The 18,140-nt window shown below is 38.9% G+C and overlaps 1 protein-coding gene across 3 annotated transcripts in view; it reads left to right on the top strand.

The window, feature by feature from the left end:
* The window catches only part of cfap221 (cilia and flagella associated protein 221), a 263,805-nt gene that overhangs the window by 220,133 nt on the left and 25,532 nt on the right, over nt 1-18,140 (top strand). For 2 of the 3 annotated variants that reach the window (XM_043693986.2, XM_043693987.2), the window contains 3 exons: nt 404-595; nt 4,956-5,108; nt 9,700-9,800. In XM_043693986.2, coding sequence (XP_043549921.1) covers nt 404-595; nt 4,956-5,108; nt 9,700-9,800 — 446 coding nt within the window. The remainder of the gene's footprint in view (nt 1-403; nt 596-4,955; nt 5,109-9,699; nt 9,801-18,140) is intronic. The other variant, XR_015757537.1, reaches the window with a different exon arrangement.

The raw sequence follows: 18,140 nt of genomic DNA, 5'->3' as shown, positions 1-18,140 counted from the left end.
AGTATTCATCTTCTTAAGTGTCATTTTGAAGCTATTGATCTTAATTTTCATTGAAAACTCAGTTCATTGGAAACTAAGCTTTTCCTGGCTGATTGAAACTTTACTTATTCATCATTATGAAGTGCTTAATTAGTTCATGTTCACAATAAATTGGTGATTATTATGATGATTCCATCTACAAAGATGACAACAGTTCATCTTGTGGAGGGGCAGAGTACCTCTGACAGCACCTTCAGAATTTCCAAGCTCAAGTGCACATGTACGGACATCAGAAAATGCTGTCAATTTAGCCAGTAGTAATGATGAGTGCTGACATTCATGTAGTTATATCACATGTCCTACTTGTGTGACATTTACCAACATAATTTTTGAAATGTTATTTTTCTTAATGTTCATTATACAGGATGAATTGTACTTAATACTACCAACCAAGAAAACAGACACTGGAACTGAAGCATCTATGGATGAGCTATATGAGAAACATCATCATGTTGAAAGCAAAGTGAAACACATCACAACAAAAACTTCTATCTTATTCTTAAAACCCCCTCAAGGATTAATCAAACAACCTGACTATCATCCATTACACGTGTTTGTAAGTATGAATGCAAAAATAACATTTTTATCTCGTCACAAAGCTATTTCATATTTTTATCATGCTCTGCAATAAATATATGCAAACTCTTAAAAGAATCTAAAGTTTCAATTTATGAGAAAGAGTTTGAACTGCACATCAATAGGAAAAGTGAAAATATAATTTGAAAACTTGCTGTCAATGTAAAACTTAAGCTAATGAAAAAAATATAGTCTATAGTGATTGTAATGAGATCAACCGGGAGATCTCATAGAATATGAGTTCCATGATTGGGGCTGTTAACCAGGTCCAATCAAAGAGCCCTGGCTGACAAATATAATCAGGAGTATTAGAGGTTCTATTCATTCTGAGAGTTGGCCCTGAGGAAGCTGGACCAGTGAATAAAGAGTGGCTTGGTGATGATATATTGGCCTCTGCAGAGTTATTCGGTGGCAACAAGAAAAAAAGTAGGCTTGTGAAGAAATGCGCTCAGTTGTCTTTGAGTTAGGGCAAGCATTTTTGACATCATGTTGTTATTTTGGATCATTTGATCCAGCCGTTGAAGATTAGACTCATTGAAAAGAATGCATTATTTTTTCTGGGCAATGACATTGGGGCAAGATCAAAAAGCAACGAGTAACTTTCCTAACAACTGATGCACCCATAGCTTCTTCAGTTATTAGGAGCCTGACATTTCCTGAGGCATCAGATACTAAAACCTCTGACGAGTTAGTAGTCTTACAACACCATGTTATAGTTCAATTGGTTTATTTGAAATCACAAGCTTTCGGAGCGCTACTCCTTCATCAGGGAAAGTGAAGAGAAGCACAAAGGCACAGAATTGAAAGCAGAGAGATCAAAATATTGTACAAATAGTGTGACTGGAGAATTGACAGGCTGAATAATAACTCTCTGCAGGTGATCAAAAGTGTCAAACGGTGTAAGTAAAGTGTCAACAGCTGAATAGCAAATGAAGGGATGATCTATAATCAGATTAATTGCGGCAGCGAGATAACTATAAAAAATTAAAAATATGATGGTCCTGGAAACATACCAAATGGCTGGAATAACATGATAGGTATAAGAGTCATATGCCGAGGGTCTAACCAAAGTTAACCAAAGTTAAAATCTTCCAGTAAGGAAGATTTTACAAATACAGAACAGTATGAAGGGGTTACATGTAGCATGACATTAACCCAATTTCATGGTTGAGGCCATCTTCATGGGTACGGAAATTGGCTACAGTTTTTGCTCAACACTCCTATGTTGTTGTGAATCTAGAAAGCCACCTTGAAGGATACTTACCCAAATATTGGAGGCTGAATGTCCTTGACAGCTGAAGCATTTCCTGACTGGGAGGGAACATTCCTGTCTGACGATTGATGTGCAATGTCCATTCATGCATTGTCATTGTGTCAAATTGATTGGGATGTCATGTTGGATGTCATATAGGAATTGGGATGTCATGTTGCAGCTTTATAAGACATTGGTTAGGCTAGTTTTGGAATACGGGGTTCAATTTAGATCAGTCTTGGTACATTTTAAAATACTCTCTTTTCCTTCATATATATTTTCCTAGACATCCCCGGTTCTCTAAAGACATACCCTAAAGGGAATATGTTGGGCCCATACACCCATCAATTCCATTTGCAATCAATCATTTAGATAGTGAATCCTGCACACAGAAAAACATATAATATTTACACTTGGTGGGGAAGGGATAAGCGGTAAATAATGTTTCATCTTGCAAGTATCAATCTGTTCTTCATAGACTCCCTTACAGTGTAGTAACAGGCCCTTTGACCCAAGAAGTCCACAATGACCTTTTAAAGAGTAACCCATCCAGACCCATTCCCCTAACTAATTACTCTACATTTACCCCTGACTAATACACCTAACCTACACATCCCTGAACACTGGGTAATTTAGCAAGGCCAAATCATCTAACCTGCACATCTTTGGATTGTGGGAGGAAACCAGACCACCAGGAGGAAACCTATACAGACACGGGGAGAATGTGCAAATTCCACACAGACAGCCATCCAAGACTGGAATCATAACCGGGTCCCTGACACTGTGTGGTAGCAGTGCTAACCACTGTCCACTGTGCCACCCTTTTTCCATTAAGAGAAAATCTACCCATTTTCCCTTGATATTCAACAATATTACCATTGCCAAGTCATGTACCAACAATGTCTTAAGAGTTACCATTGACCAGGCACATCATTGCGCTAATTCAATAGATACTAGGAAAACAGGATGGCTGTGATTAATGGTACACCTCCCAGTTTGCCGAAATCTTTGCACGTCAGGATTATGATGGAATTTCCTCCAGTAACCTGAATGGATGCAGCTTCTACAATACTCAGGAACTTGATGCCATTTAGGACTCATTTGGCTGGCAACATGGTCAAGATCAAGAATGTCACAGAGGAGCTGCGGAACATTCTTTTGAAAAAGGGTAAAAAGCTAGACGTCATGATTCATGTTGGAATACCCCTACTTCTATGTTCCTGTTTTTATGCTTAGTAGCATTTAGTAATGGGTGAAATCCTGAGATCAAAACCTTAAATGTTCTTTTCAATGCCTTACCTAGCTTCTTAAATGCTGTTTTCTGGATCTTATCATCTTTTGACATATTTTGGTGGTGATAATGTGGACCATGATCTCTGACTCTTTACCTTCCCCCAAAATAGTATTATGCAGCAGTTCCATGACACGTTGAACCCTGGTACCAGGGATGCAACATGCCATCCTGGAGTCATGTTTATCATAACAGAAATGTCTGTTTGTTTCAGTAACTAACAAAATTGGTGGTCACTATTGACATTTTACTCTTCTTTCCCTCCAGCTATGCAGTTAAGTAATTTATAGTGCTCCAAACTTTGCTCCTTCTACAGTCCGCTGATGAACCATTGCCCCCACCAGTATCCATTGGACTACTTTGCCACTCAAAATTGTGTTTGATCTTCTACCTGAAAGCATCTTCCCCCATGCCTTGATATCACTAGCAACTAGAAGTCGAGCAATCTCTGTCTTGACTGATTTATTGACTGAGCTTCAACAGACCTCTGGGGTGGTAAATTCCAAAGATTCATGTTCCTTTGAATGAAGGAATTTCTCCTCCACTCAGTCCTAGATGGTTTGCAAATATTTCTAAGATTGTGTTCTCTGACTCTAGGCTCCACAGACAGAGAAGCATCCCTTTCTGCAGCTACCCCTTCAAGCTCTTTGAGAATTGTTTGAGTAGCAAGGACATGGATTTTATTCTGGAAGAGTGTGAGGTTATCCATTTGGTGGGAAGAACAGAGTTGCAGAGTCTTTCTTCAATTGTGAAAGATTGGAAAGCGTTGATGTCCATTGGGACATAGGCATCCCTGTTTGTTGGTCACTGGGAACTAGCATGTAGTTGCAGCAAGCAATTCAGGAGGCAAACAATATGTTAGGTACTTCCGCAGCTGTGACCATTTATTTTCTAAATCTTTATAAGAGGTGTAAAGAAGGCATGTCCTTCTTGAAATTCCTTCTCTTTCTACGGTGGTTTATAGCTACTTCAGTGCTGCAGGACATCCTGTTTGCTTCCATCACCACAAGAAACAAACGTTGAATATAATACAGGCTGTGATTTTTCATTTCAATCTAGGATAGCCTGAAATTTCTCAGGTTTCCTGCATATTTGGTGCTGAGACCTGTCAAGAACATGACAGCTCAATTTCCATTCCCCGCTTACAAGACAAGTTCTGATGGGATCATTCCCATAAGTTGAATTTTCTACCCTTTAATTCTTCTTCAAGAAATTGCATATTCAATGTTCATGTAGCTGTTACCTATGTCAGTCATTTAGATATATTTTTGTTATGATAATTGTTCCATGGCTATTAGTAGGATGAGAGCTCGGATTGGGTGAAATAGAGGTACAACTGACACATAAATACCATGATCCATTACAGGACATAAGACAGAGAATAATCAGTAATCAGGAAAATGCAGGCTGTAAGTGGGACACTTGAGGGAAACCAGACAATACTGGTGACAGTGAAATCTGCAGTTTGCTGGTACACCTTATGATGATAAATTACAATGTACAACTAACATTTTGATTGCTATAATGTGGTTGGAGAACCCTAGCAACTGAAGTGCAGAAGGAGAGCATTTTTTTTGTAGCATTGGGTTGGTTGTCTGTCATAATTGAAACATTGAAGTAATCAGGAAAAAAACCCATGAAACTTCAGATGATTAACTGCAGCCAGCACAAGTATAGACAATGATAGCAAAAAGAATATATGAAGATATCTAAAATACATGTGTGAAGAAACATAAAGAAAATTGAGTCTATATTTCACTTAGCAATGTTCAAACCTTTACTTCTTTCTTTTGCTAGAATGCTGCTCCTGATCTTTGTGCAAATAAAAGGCCTTTCTCGTTTGCTGAAACAGACATGGAGTATCACCTTTGTCCTCTACCAAGGTACCAAATAACCAACAAAAACGGAACAAATGTTTCCAGCACACAGAAGAAATTTCTTGATCGTGATGTAAGGACTTGTGGTGATTTATTTTTCATACATTTATCAAATTTAAATGAACTTAGATTAGATTAGATTAGATTAGATTACTTACAGTATGGAAACAGGCCCTTCAGCCCAACAAGTCCACACCGCCCCGCCAAAGCGCAACCCACCCATACCCCTACATTTACCCCTTACCTAACACTACGGGCAATTTAGCATGGCCAATTCACCTGACCCTGCACATCTTTTGGACTGTAGGAGGAAACCGGAGCACCCGGAGGAAACCCACGCAGACACGGGGAGAACGTGCAAACTCCACACAGTCAGTCGCCTGAGGCGGGAATTGAACCTGGGTCTCTGGCGCTGTGAGGCAGCAGTGCTAACCACTGTGCCACCGTGCCGCCCACTGTGCCACCGTGCCGCCCACTTCTACTCTAATATTTTATTACCTGTGCTGAACATTCTGTTCAGTTGGCCTAAGGGGAAAGAAAGAATATCAAGCAACCTCACCACTTTTATTTTGCATGAGTTTTGTGGAAAAGTTTGATTTCAACAAAAATCAGCTGTGTGTCAATTTCAGAGAGTCTCATGGAGTGTTTCCCTTCTTAGAACCATAATACATAGGAGCAGAAGTAAGTCATTTGAATTGTCAAGTCTGCTCCACTATACAATAAGATCATGGCCGATTTGACAATAGAAATTAAGACAATAGGCGCAGAAATATGCCATTTGGCCCTTCGAGCCTGCACCACCATCCAATATGATCATGCAATTTAAAATCCAAATCCTGCTTCTCTCCATAGCCCTTGATCCCTTTAGCTGCAAGGGCCATGTCCAGTTCTAACAAACTGGCTCGAACAGCTTTCTATTGGAGAAAATTCCACAGATTCACAAATTCTTCCTCATCTCAGTCCAGAATGGCTTACCCCTTCTTCAACTTCAATCTTCAACTCCACTTTCCTGTTTTTCCCCATAATCCTTGATTCCCTTGCCCATAGAAATTTGAAAATGTCAACCTTGAATAGACGTAACAACCTTACCTCTACAGTCCTCAGTGTGAAGATTTTCACAGATTCTCCACCGTGTGAGAGTAAAAAATCCTCCCCATCTGTCTTAAATAGGCAGCCCTTTATCCTGTGAATATGCCTCTGGTCTGAGACTGTCTCAAATGGGGAAATGACCTCTCTGCATCTATCGTGTCAAGTCCCAAAGATTCTTATGTTTCAATAATGTCACTTTTTATTCTTCTAACCTCCATTAAGTACAGGTCCAATCTACTTATTCTTTTATCATGACTCCTTCCTTCCCATGATCAACCTTGTAAAACTTCTTTTGATTGACCTCAATGTCAGTATATCTTCCCCTAGATAAAGAAACCAAAACTGATCACTGTATTCCAAGTATGGTTTGACTAATACATTGTATATTTTCAGCAAGACTTCCCTATTTTTATAGTCCATTTCCTTTGAAATAAAGGCTAACAGTGCATTTGCCTTCCCATTTAACTGCTAAAATTACATGCTAACTTTATGCAAGAGGACCCAAATCCCTCTATGTTGCAGCTTTCTGCAGTCTTTCTCCATTTAAATTATATGTTCACCTCACATTTTTCCATGTTATATCCCATCTTCCAAGTTTTTGCCTCCCTACCATACTGTCTGAACCTGTTTATATACCTTTGGGTTAACCTCACCATATACATTTCCACCCTTTTTTATGTAATCTGCCAACTTGGTTAGAGTGTGTTTGCTTCCATTTTCCAAGTCATTCATGTTTATAATGAACAATTGTCTCTCCCGCAACCCCCCTCACCGTACTAATATCTGTTGCAATCTACTAATTACAGGTTGCCATCTTGAAAATATCTACCTTATTCTAACTTTCTGTCTTTCATTAGTTAGCCAATTCTCTATTCATGTTAGTATACTACCCCAACACTATGGGCTCTATTCTTATGCCTAATGCGTGGTACCTTATTGAACAATTTTTGGAAATCCAAATGTTTTGCATCTATTGCTTCCCCTTTATCTATTCTGCCTGTTGCCTCCTCAAAGATTTCTAACAAATTTGTCAAGGATGATTTTCACTTCATGGAGCCATGCTGATACTGTTTGATTACATCATTTATTTCTAAATGCTCTGCTATTACATGCTTTATAATGGACCTTTATGACACTTTCCCAATAACATATATTGAGGTACTGGCCTATAGTTACCTGTCTTTTGTCTCCTTCCATATTTGAGGAAGAATGTCAAATTGGCAGTTTTCCAATTATCTGGAATAATTCCACAATCTAAATGATTCTAGAAAATTACTACCAGTGCATCCAGTATCAGTGTAGCTACTTTCTTTAATATCCTGAGATGCAATCATGATCAAATGGCAGAGAAGACTTGATAGGCCAAATCGTCTAATTTGCATCTATATTCTATGGTCATTATGATAACCTAGTAGTTTTATGCTCACCATTATGACAATAAATCTTTGATCCCAAATGTATTTTATTAACTAAATTTAACTTCCCAAGTTGACATGCTGAGATTTGAACACATATCTCAAGATCATTAGTTTAGGCTCTTAATTATTAATCTCATCATATAAGCACCATACCACTGCATCTTCCAAGGTAAGTAATGGTAAATAATGTTATGACATAGCACTAAACCCTTCTGTTAATTAAACCAAAGACCCAGAGTAGTGCACCTCACCTCATAGTCTATTAAAGTATGAGAGACAGAGAATTCCCAAATTCTACTACCTAAAGAAAATAATACCAATTTATTCTTTAACTCTGTAAAGTGAACATTAAACAACAACTATTCACAACTCTAAGCCCCCCTTTCTCTTATCTGCTTGTTTCCTGCCTCCAACTCTATAACAATATACTGTTCCAATAAAACAATTATTAAAATTATATCAACTTAATTTCAAAACCATATAGCTGTCATCTCCGGTATCTTCTTCTTTCGGCTGAGGATCTCCCTGGGTCATCTTTTTTTACTGCAAAAGTGTTTCGTATGAAAGTTACCTTTGATAAGAGTGTTTCAAATGGCAGTTACTCTCTCAATGGCAGTGATACCTCATTTTTTCTTCTTTAAAAAAATGGGATGGCATGGTGGCTCAATGGTTAGCACTGTTACCTCACAGCATCAGGGACTTATGTTCAATTCCAGCCTCAGGCGACTGTCTGTGTGGAGTTTGCATATTCTCCTTGTGTCTGTGTGGGTTTCCTCCCACAGTCCAAAGATGTGCAGGTCAGGTGAATTGGTCATGCTAAATTGCCCATTGGGTTAGATGCATTAGTTAGAGGAAAATTGGTCTGGGTGGGTTATGTTTGGAGGGTTGGTGTGGATGTGTTGGGCTGAAGGGCCTGTTTCCACACTGTAGGGAGTCTAGACTCTGTCTGACTTTCAAACTACCTGCCTTTTGTATACCCCAAACATTGGATCATCTCATTGGTTCGATGTTGGCAAAACAATAAATTCAAACTCAATTGGGTTTTAGTTTCTTGGGGTGAAGTTTAAACTGATTGGTCAAATTTGAATTGTTGTCAAAATAGCAACCAACTCAGGTATCTATTTCACAGCCAAATTTACATATTTCCATTTTTCCAGTACACTCTGAGACTGCTAGTTAGGCATATGACGGATGTTTGCAAGCTCTCAGTGCAAAACAGCATTCACCCTTTCTTCACATTCAATTTCATAACAATAATAATATAGTGGTCTTGATTCTGTTCAATTGAACTGAAAGCAAGGGAGTATGTTGTATTTAGGCCTAAAATATGTAACTATAAGTCTCTGATGACATTGTCCACGATAAATAGATAGCCAACACTATTGAGTTGTTTCCCATTAAATATTGAAAGCCAATGATGCAAAATTATAACCCTCAATACCCAGTAAATTGGTTAATCTTACTTATCTAAATCCACTTAATATATCTCATAATTTTATTGAGCCTATTAAGAAATAAGCATGGAGAACTTCATGACACATTTTATTTAAAAGTGTTTCAAATAAAAGCAGTGACTAAATATACTTTATACTATTTATTGTCAAGTATAGCTGATTGCATTTTTAATTTTTATCACATGAAACTTTTTACCTCACTGATTTCCTTTGCTCATACTTTTTGCTGGAGTAAAAGTTTCCTTCAGTCAAGTTGTAATTGTTTATAAATTAGGTTTTACAACTACAATAGCAGTTCAGTTAAACCATAGGCAGCATTTTAAATGCTTGCATCATGTCTTTGTTTAAATTCCATATGTGACAATTCAGAATTTAGGGATAACTTTGGCAAATTTCCTTTCCTATCTAAGGATACCAAGGCCAACTATCATGCTAACTCAACATGAACCAACAATTGAAAGTATTTCATTGCTGTTTGTATGGCTCACCTACTCACTGAACAAATTCGTTGAACTACCAATAGAGCCTATTTTTAGAATAATCGGTAGTGAATTACTAATGTAAATAAAAATTAGCAAGAAAACATTTTCACAGATGAATTGTAAATTTTTCTATTAAACTGTATTATTAATATTTAGCCTGGATGATGATAATAGAAGATTTGTCGCCAAACCCATTAACTGTGATGCTCTTGAACAAACAGGAAATAATCAAAGGTGTAATGACCTGGAAGAAGTTTCCTTCTGCTGCACTTTTGTCATTATCCAACAGTGACTTTCTAACAAGTACATGGGTGCCACGATGGTATGTATTATAAACCCTTAGGTCGGTAGACAGCTGCCAAAATTTTTAATTCATTTTTTGGCATTTTACAAGAAGCAACACCAAAATAAATGTATGCTTTAAATAGATTCCCTTTTGGTCATGTAAATATCTAGATGGATTATAAAGAAAAAGAAACATTTTAATTTTTAAGCCAAAACAATTTTCCTGCTCAAATTGCAAACAAGATTCATGACACCAGTCTCTCTGTTTAACTTTCTTTCCACAACTAACAAAACCTGACAATTAGAAGCAAACTGCTACAGATGCTGGAAATCTGAAATGAAAATAACAAATTTTGGACAATCCCAGCACAATTTCCTGTTTTTACACCGTCTAATAATTACTCCATTTGTGGGATTTTACAAGTTGACTGCCACTTAAAAAACAGTGAATTTACATCAAAAGTAATTAATTGGCTCAAAGGCACCTTAACTAAAATTAACCGATTAAATGCAAAGTCTTGCTTTACAAAGAGGTAACACCATGTCACATGAAAGTGACAATATTCACATACCACGTAACAGAAAAAAAGAAATCCACTACAATTAGTTTAATCATTATATGGGTAAAGTAGAGTGGAGACAGTCAAAGGATAGCCATTCGTGGTATTTGAAAAGCTGAAAATTGATCAACAGGAACAGATATTTTGGAGCAAATTTTCAGCACCCCTTGGAGGTGATACATAGTTTTATTCCAAACTGCTGCAGGTTTCACTATTTCAGCATAAGGAGAGACCAACCCCTACCAACACCTGGGCAGCAACAAATAAAAAAAGGAGCAAGAAGAAAACAAGCAACCATACATGTCTGAGGAGAGCAGACCTCAAAGTCCATTTCACCTGGAACACTTCAATGAGATCAGCCATTCCACCTCCAATATGTATAAGTCCCACAATTCTTCTTACTGTCCTTAATAGCACAATCAAATTGCCTTCTTTCAGTACAGTTCTATGGCATTTTCCCCCTCACTTCCCCATAACAATAACACTTCTCATTTATATAACAACATTAAGGTTGTAGTTACTATTTGTTTTAATGTGTTTCAGGTGAACATTATCAGGCAAATTTACCAACATTAAATCCAGAATAAATGAACAGCTTTGTCAATCAAATTACTTGCATTTCTATCTGACAATGAAGAAAACCAATGAACAATATTCTTGTAACAGATCTTATTACCCGCTTTCCATACTCCATTTCATTTGCAAACGTTCCTGTGAACAGGTTTCCCAGTGACTGCAGGTAGCAGAACTGCAGAACTTCCTGTACTGGATGATTATGAGTATCGCTGGATCTTGAAGTCCACACTGTAGTTTGTGCCATTTACAATGGCTGCAGCATTCTATATCTAGGAGTGCTGCAGTTAGGGCCCAGAGTCAAGATGGCAGTCTTTTGACTTCCCAGTTGCAGTAGTCTGTCCTGAAGGAATTCAGTGATGTAGAATGCTAGAGGAGTCAAGATTATTTTCCTCAGAGCCAGCTATTTCTATTGGCAGTGGATCAGCGAGGGGGGGGGGGATGGGATTGGTATGGGAGGAAACTATTTAAAGGGCATAAATTTAAGAAAATTGATAAAAGAAGGTGAGAAGAAATATATTTAGGAAGTGAGTTGATGACAGCTAGAATGTATAACTTGAATGAGTGATGCAAAAAGATATAATAGCAGTTTTCAAAAAGGATGTATACTTGTCAAGCATGCTGAATTTTATATGACTATTATGTTTTAAAATATCCTTGTTAAGTACTTAATAAAACCCAAAAGAATTGCGGATGCCGAAATCAGGAACAAAAACAGAAGTTGCTGGAAAAGTTAATCTGACGAAGGGTCACTGGACCTGAAACATGAACACTGATTTTTCTTCACAGGTGCTGCTAGATCTGCTGAGCTTTTCCAGCAACTTCTGTTTTCGTTCCTCGTTAAATACTTGTTATACATCGAAATGCCGATATGCAGTTGTTAAGTAGAGAAAAATTCAAACTGAACCTCATTGAGATGTTAAGTGACGGTTTTAACACCTTTCATGTATCTTACAGAAAAAGCACCCCTTCAACATACTTGTACCATCACTACGACTGCCTATTTCCACCCCTGTAATATTACCAAACTTTGCCTGTTTCAGCTCATTTGCTCTTGAACTACTCAGGCTTGCCTTTGTTATATGTACACAATTCCAATGCTTAGTTTGCCACCACATTCTACTCTCCATAAATTGAAGATCATTCTCAGCTCTCCTGTGCTATTACTCATAGCTAAATCCATTCAAATAGGACCCATATGTTCTTTGTTATACATTGGATCCCACTGTAAATTTCACCTTTGCTTTGCAAATTCCAGAGCTTTGCCCTTCCTTATCAGTATAATCTTCTCTAGACCACAGGCCTCTGAGGTACGTGCAGTCTTTGAACTCTGGCATTTTGTGCAGTTCAAATTATAACTGTTCTACCAGTGCCTTCAGTTGCATCTATTCCAAGTCTTGAAATTCTCTTCTTGGGCCACACCACTTCAGCTCAGGAGATATACAGCACAAAAACAGACCTTTCGGTCCAACTTGTCCTTGCCGACAAGATAACCTAAATTAATCTAGTCCCATTTGCCAGCACTTGGCCCATATCCCTGTTTACCCTTCTTATTCAGATACACATCCAGATGCCTTTTAAATGTTGCACTTGTACCAGCCTCCAGCACTTCCTCTTACAGCTCATTTTCATACATGCACCACTATCTGCATGAAAACATTGCCCCTTAGGTCCCATTTAAATCTTTCTCCTCTCACTTTAAATCTATGCCCTCTTGTTTGGGATATCCCCACCGGGGAAAAGACCTTGGATATTTAGCCCATCCATACCTCTCATGATTTTATATATCTCTATGAGGTCGCTCCTCAGTATCTGACTCCAGGGAAAACAGCCCCAGTCTATTCAGTCTCTCCCTATAGCTCAAAACCTCTGACACTCTATATCCTTGTAAATCTTTTTCTGAACCCTTTCAAGCACCCTTCCTATAGAAGGGAGACCAGAATTGCACGCAGTATTCCATTAATGGCCTAACCAATGTCCCGTACAGCTGCAACATGACCTCCTTAACTCTTATACTCAATACATTGACCAATAAAGGAAAGCATACTAAATGCCTTCTTCACTATCCTATCTACCTGCGACTCCACTTTCAAAGAACTATGAACCTGCACTCCAAGGTCTCTTTGTTCAGCAACACTCCCCAGGACCTTACCGTTCAGTGTATAAGTTCTGCCCTGATGTGCCTTTCCAAAATTGCAGCACCTCACATTTATCTAAATTAATTCCATCTGCCATTCCTCAGCCCACTGGCCCAAGTGATCATGATTCTGATGTACTCTGAGGTAATTTTCTTCACTGTCCACTAAACCTCAAATTTTGGAGTCATCTGCAAACTTACTAACCATACCTCCTATATTCACATCCAAATCATTTATATAATTTAGCGATTTTTAAGAAGATTTGTAGCTCAGGTTGATGACAAGTCTGTAAGTTAGTTTGCTGAGCTTGAAGGTTTGTTTTCAGGTGACGAAACATTTGAAAACAAACCTTCAAACTCAGCGAGCTAGCTTATAGACTCACTTATATAAATGATGAAAAGTAGTAGACCCAGCATTGATCCTTGTCACAGGCCTCAAATCTGAAAAGCAACCCTCCACCACCACCCTCTGTCTTGCACCTTTGAACCAGTTCTGTATCCAAATGGCTAGTTCTCCCTCTATTTCATGTGATCTAATCTTGCTAATCAGTGTACCATGAGGAACCTTGCCAAATGCCTTATTGACATCCATATAGATCACATCCACCATACTGCCGTCATGAATCCTGTTTGTTACTTCTTCAAAGAACTCAATCAAGTTTGTGAAACACAATTTCCCACACACAAAGCCATGTTAACTATCCCTAATCAGTCCATACTTTTCCACATCCACGTAAATCCTGTCCCTCAGGATTCCCTCCAACAATTTGCTCACCATTGATGGCAGGCTCACCAGTCTGTGGTTCCCTTGCTTTTCTTTACCACCTTTCTTAAGTAGTGGCACCACGTTAGCCAACCTCTTGTCTTCTGGAATCATACCTGTGGCTATTGATGATACAAATATCTCAAAAACTTCATTTTTAGATTTGCCTGGCAATGCTCCAGTCATAGTCTCATGTCAGGGTGATTGATATGTTGTGTGATGAGGTCTCAGATTGTGATTGATTACTGTTCTGCTGCTCATGATGGTCCACAGTGATACTCAAATTTAAACTGCTAGTTCTGCTCTAAATCTGGGCATTTTACACAGTGATAGTACTGCTGAACAACAGAGGGGTATCCTCTGTCTGAAGATAGGACTTTGCTTCACAAGGACTGTGCAATGGTCACTTCTATCTGTTCTATGCTCTTGCTGGAGAGTAACTTCCAACACTTTAGTACAACTTATACAACACCATTAATTCAGCTACCTGTCATGGGGAGCAATGTTCCTAAAAATGAACGCAAGTACTCTTTTCTGTCAGTCCAATTTCCATTTAATTCCTAACTGCTGAACTTGCAAGATTTATGCTCCCTATATGTCAACTTTTGTGCTATATGTCAACTTTTATGGACAAGTTCTATATGAGTAATAATCTAACCACAAAGCATAAAGAGAGGATAGTCATTACAAAATTTTGCCTGGCTCAGTCTCTGACCTCATAACACAGGAAAGCTGAACTATAGGTCAGTTCAACATTCAACATCTCAAAAAATTTGTACTGTAATGTACAACTGTTGAAATAATACTGGGATTTATTCTTATAGTTGCAATGCAAGTTGGATGTCCAAAATTTAACCATCGAAAACTGGAATCATATGTAAACCAGACATTTTGAAATGTCACATTGAACCAGTCTCCGGTACAATGGCCTGGTGGTTAGCTCTGTTGCCTAGCCTCGGGCAAGTGTCTGTGTGGAGTTTGCACATTATCCACTGAACTGAGTGGGTTTCCTCCGGGTACTCCGGTTTCCTCCCACAATCCAATGATGTGCAGGTTAGTTGAATTGGCCATGCTAAATTGTTCGAGGAGAAAGTGAAGTCTGCAAATGCTGGAGATCAGAGCTGAAAATGTGTTGCTGGAAAAGTGCAGCAGGTCAGGCAGCATCCAAGGAGCAGGAGAATCGATGTTTCGGGCATGAGCCCTTCTTCAGGAATGAGGAAAGTGTGTCCAGCAGACTAAGATAAAAGGTAGGGAGGAGGGACTTGGGGGAGGGGTGTTGGAAATGTGATAGATGGAAGAAGGTCAAGGTGAGGGTGATAGGCCGGAGTGGGGGTGGGGGCGGAGAGGTCAGGAAGAAGATTGCAGGTTAGGAAGGCAGTGCTGAGTTCGAGGGATTTGACTGAGACAAGGTGGGGGGAGGAGAAATGAGGAAACTGGAGAACCACACCCCCCACCAACCCAACCTCCACTCCCGGCACCTTCCCCTGCAACCGCAAGAAATGCAAAACTTGCGCCCATACCTCCCCCCTTACTTCCCACCAAGGCCCCAAGGGATCCTTCCATATCCGCCACAAATTCACCTGCACCTCCATACACATCACTTATTGCATCCGCTGCACCCGATGTGGCCTCCTCTATATTGGGGAGACAGGCCGCCTACTTGCGGAACGTTTCAGAGAACACCTCTGGGACACCCGGACCAACCAACCCAACCACCCCGTGGCTCAACACTTCAACTCCCCCTCCCACTCCACCAAGGACATGCAGGTCCTTGGACTCCTCCATCGCCAGACCATAGCAACACAACGGTTGGAGGAAGAGCGCCTCATCTTCCGCCTCGGAACCCTCCAACCACAAGGGATGAACTCAGATTTCTCCAGTTTCCTCATTTCCCCTCCCCCCACCTTGTCTCAGTCAAATCCCTCGAACTCAGCACTGCCTTCCTAACCTGCAATCTTCTTCCTGACCTCTCCGCCCCCACCCCCACTCCGGCCTATCACCCTCACCTTGACCTCCTTCCACCTATCACATTTTCAACGCCCCTCCCCCAAGTCCCTCCTCCCTACCTTTTATCTTAACCTGCTGGACACACTTTCCTCATTCCTGAAGAAGGGCTCATGCCCGAAACGTCGATTCTCCTGCTCTTTGGATGCTGCCTGACCTGCTGCACTTTTCCAGCAACACATTTTCAGCTCATGCTAAATTGTCCATGGTATTCAGGGATGTGTAGGTTAGGTGCATCAGTCAGGGGTAAATGTAGAGTAATAAGGTAGGGGAATGAGTCTGGGTGGGTTACTGTTTGGAGAGCCAGTGTGGACTTGTTGGGCTAAAGGGTCTGTTTCCATACTGTAGGAATTCTATGAACAATCCTGACCCCAACCAACCCAGCCAGTCCTAAACTGCCTGACACAGTTCAGACCTTACAAACATGTGAACAAGGAACAAGAGTATGCTACTCATCCCTTCATATGAACTGTGCCACTCAGTAAGATTATGGCTGTTGTGATTTATCCTTCTAACCACCCATGGCTCATGCATTGTTCTTGCTTTTGTTATATACATAACATTTTCTTACTTCTTGAAGTTTACTAAGTATAGTCTCCCTGACTTAATTGTTCAAGTTCCAGGAAACTCAGACATCTGGCTCAATCTTGGTTACTTGAATGCCAAATTTTGGGCATCCAACCTGTAACTACGTAAACATGGATTATTTTTTCTATCAATATCAACATTCAAATGCAAAATATCTTTACCATACAAGTAAGGAGTTAAAACCTGCATTCACTTTATATCTCTTTAAGTAATATAGAATGGTGTACTTTAGAATGGATTGTAAAACATGAAAAATAATAAAATGTCTAAACGTTCCTTCCTTCGGAGTTCAAGGTTTTATATCAATTTTATTAAATGTTACTTAAAGTTGCCCTGCTTTGGAATTCAAATCTTTTAAAAAAAACGTAACTCCATGATGTTCAAATTGAGAGTTCAATCCAGTGTTGAACAGCTTTGTAAACAAATACAGGAATATTTATTTTGCATTACTTTTAGTTTTTTGTTTGTCTCAATATATTGCAGTGAAATTATTTGCAAACTAGTCATTTTAGATTAAACATACCAGGATGCACTCTACTTTCAGATGGTTTGAAGCAGTGTTTACTCATTGTTCACTCGTTGTTCTAGACCATGCATGTCAATGATTTATAATAAAGAATTTATGTACATGGAACATGAAGTCATTTGAAAAGGCGTACTATTCCCAAGTTAAAGCTCCTTATCTTTCTTTTGTCTTAAATTTGTCTGGCATTGAAGTTTTAAAAATTGCAAATGTCCTAACAATGAATATAATATTGTTTCTGCCATTTATCAACTCCATATAGTGAGGTTTTCAGAAGTTACAATCAGACGTACCTGGAAATTACTTATAAGCATGACTCTCATTATTAGTATTTTCAGAAATAATTTTAGATTTCTAACACATTCTACATTATAATTTGAACAAGAAATCCATCTCTCCATTCTGCACTGAGCTCTTAACCTGAGCTGGACAAGGTTAGAACAATTCGTTTGTTGTGTGGATGCGCCAGCTCAGTTGGTTGTATAAGCTGCTGCTCATGATGCAGTTTGCTGCCACCTTCCGCTTTAAGTATAGCAAGCTAAAAGGTTTGTTTAGCATTGCATGGCAGAGGAAAACCATTTGTTAATCTAACAAGAAGCGTTTGTTTTAGTTAACAAGATATAGTTACGTTATCAAATCATTACAAGTTGCATTTTTATGATAGACATTGCTGCAGAGACTATGAAGAGGACCCACAGTTAAGTCTCTTTCAGTTGTGATCCTAAGCTTTTCCACCCAAATATCTATATGAATTTATCATGGTGCTAAGGGCATTCCTTAGTATTAACACTTTCAGACTCAAGTACAACATCTCACTCGAACATTTTCTCTAATTATTAATATTATTCACTTGTATATGGAATTATATACGTCAATATGTCATCTACCCCCAAGTCTCTGACTTTACAATTTCAGGTAAGAGGTTCTGTTAAGAGGTGATGGATATATTCCATGAAGGGTTATATGAGTGTGAGTTGTGGTATAAATATTGGGAGCTGGTAATCAATGGTGTGTAATTTATGGAGTGTAGTTAACTGAATTAAACCTCTCACTAAATGTTTAGAAAATATTTATCTTCTAGCACATGTCAGAGAGGTAGAAATGAATTGTAGCACCAAACTGAGATATTAATATTCAGTATTGCTTCTGGGACAAAGCTAATACTGTTTTAGAAATTAATTGGACAAATTATGTATTGGTCACATTTAGCATTTATGTTTGCCAATCAT

Source organism: Chiloscyllium plagiosum, unplaced genomic scaffold (genome assembly GCF_037043375.1).
Source record: "Chiloscyllium plagiosum isolate Xiang-an unplaced genomic scaffold, Cpla_swu_hap1 HiC_scaffold_7, whole genome shotgun sequence".
Lineage (NCBI taxonomy): Eukaryota > Metazoa > Chordata > Chondrichthyes > Orectolobiformes > Hemiscylliidae > Chiloscyllium > Chiloscyllium plagiosum.
This window is presented reverse-complemented; position numbering and strand designations above follow the sequence as displayed.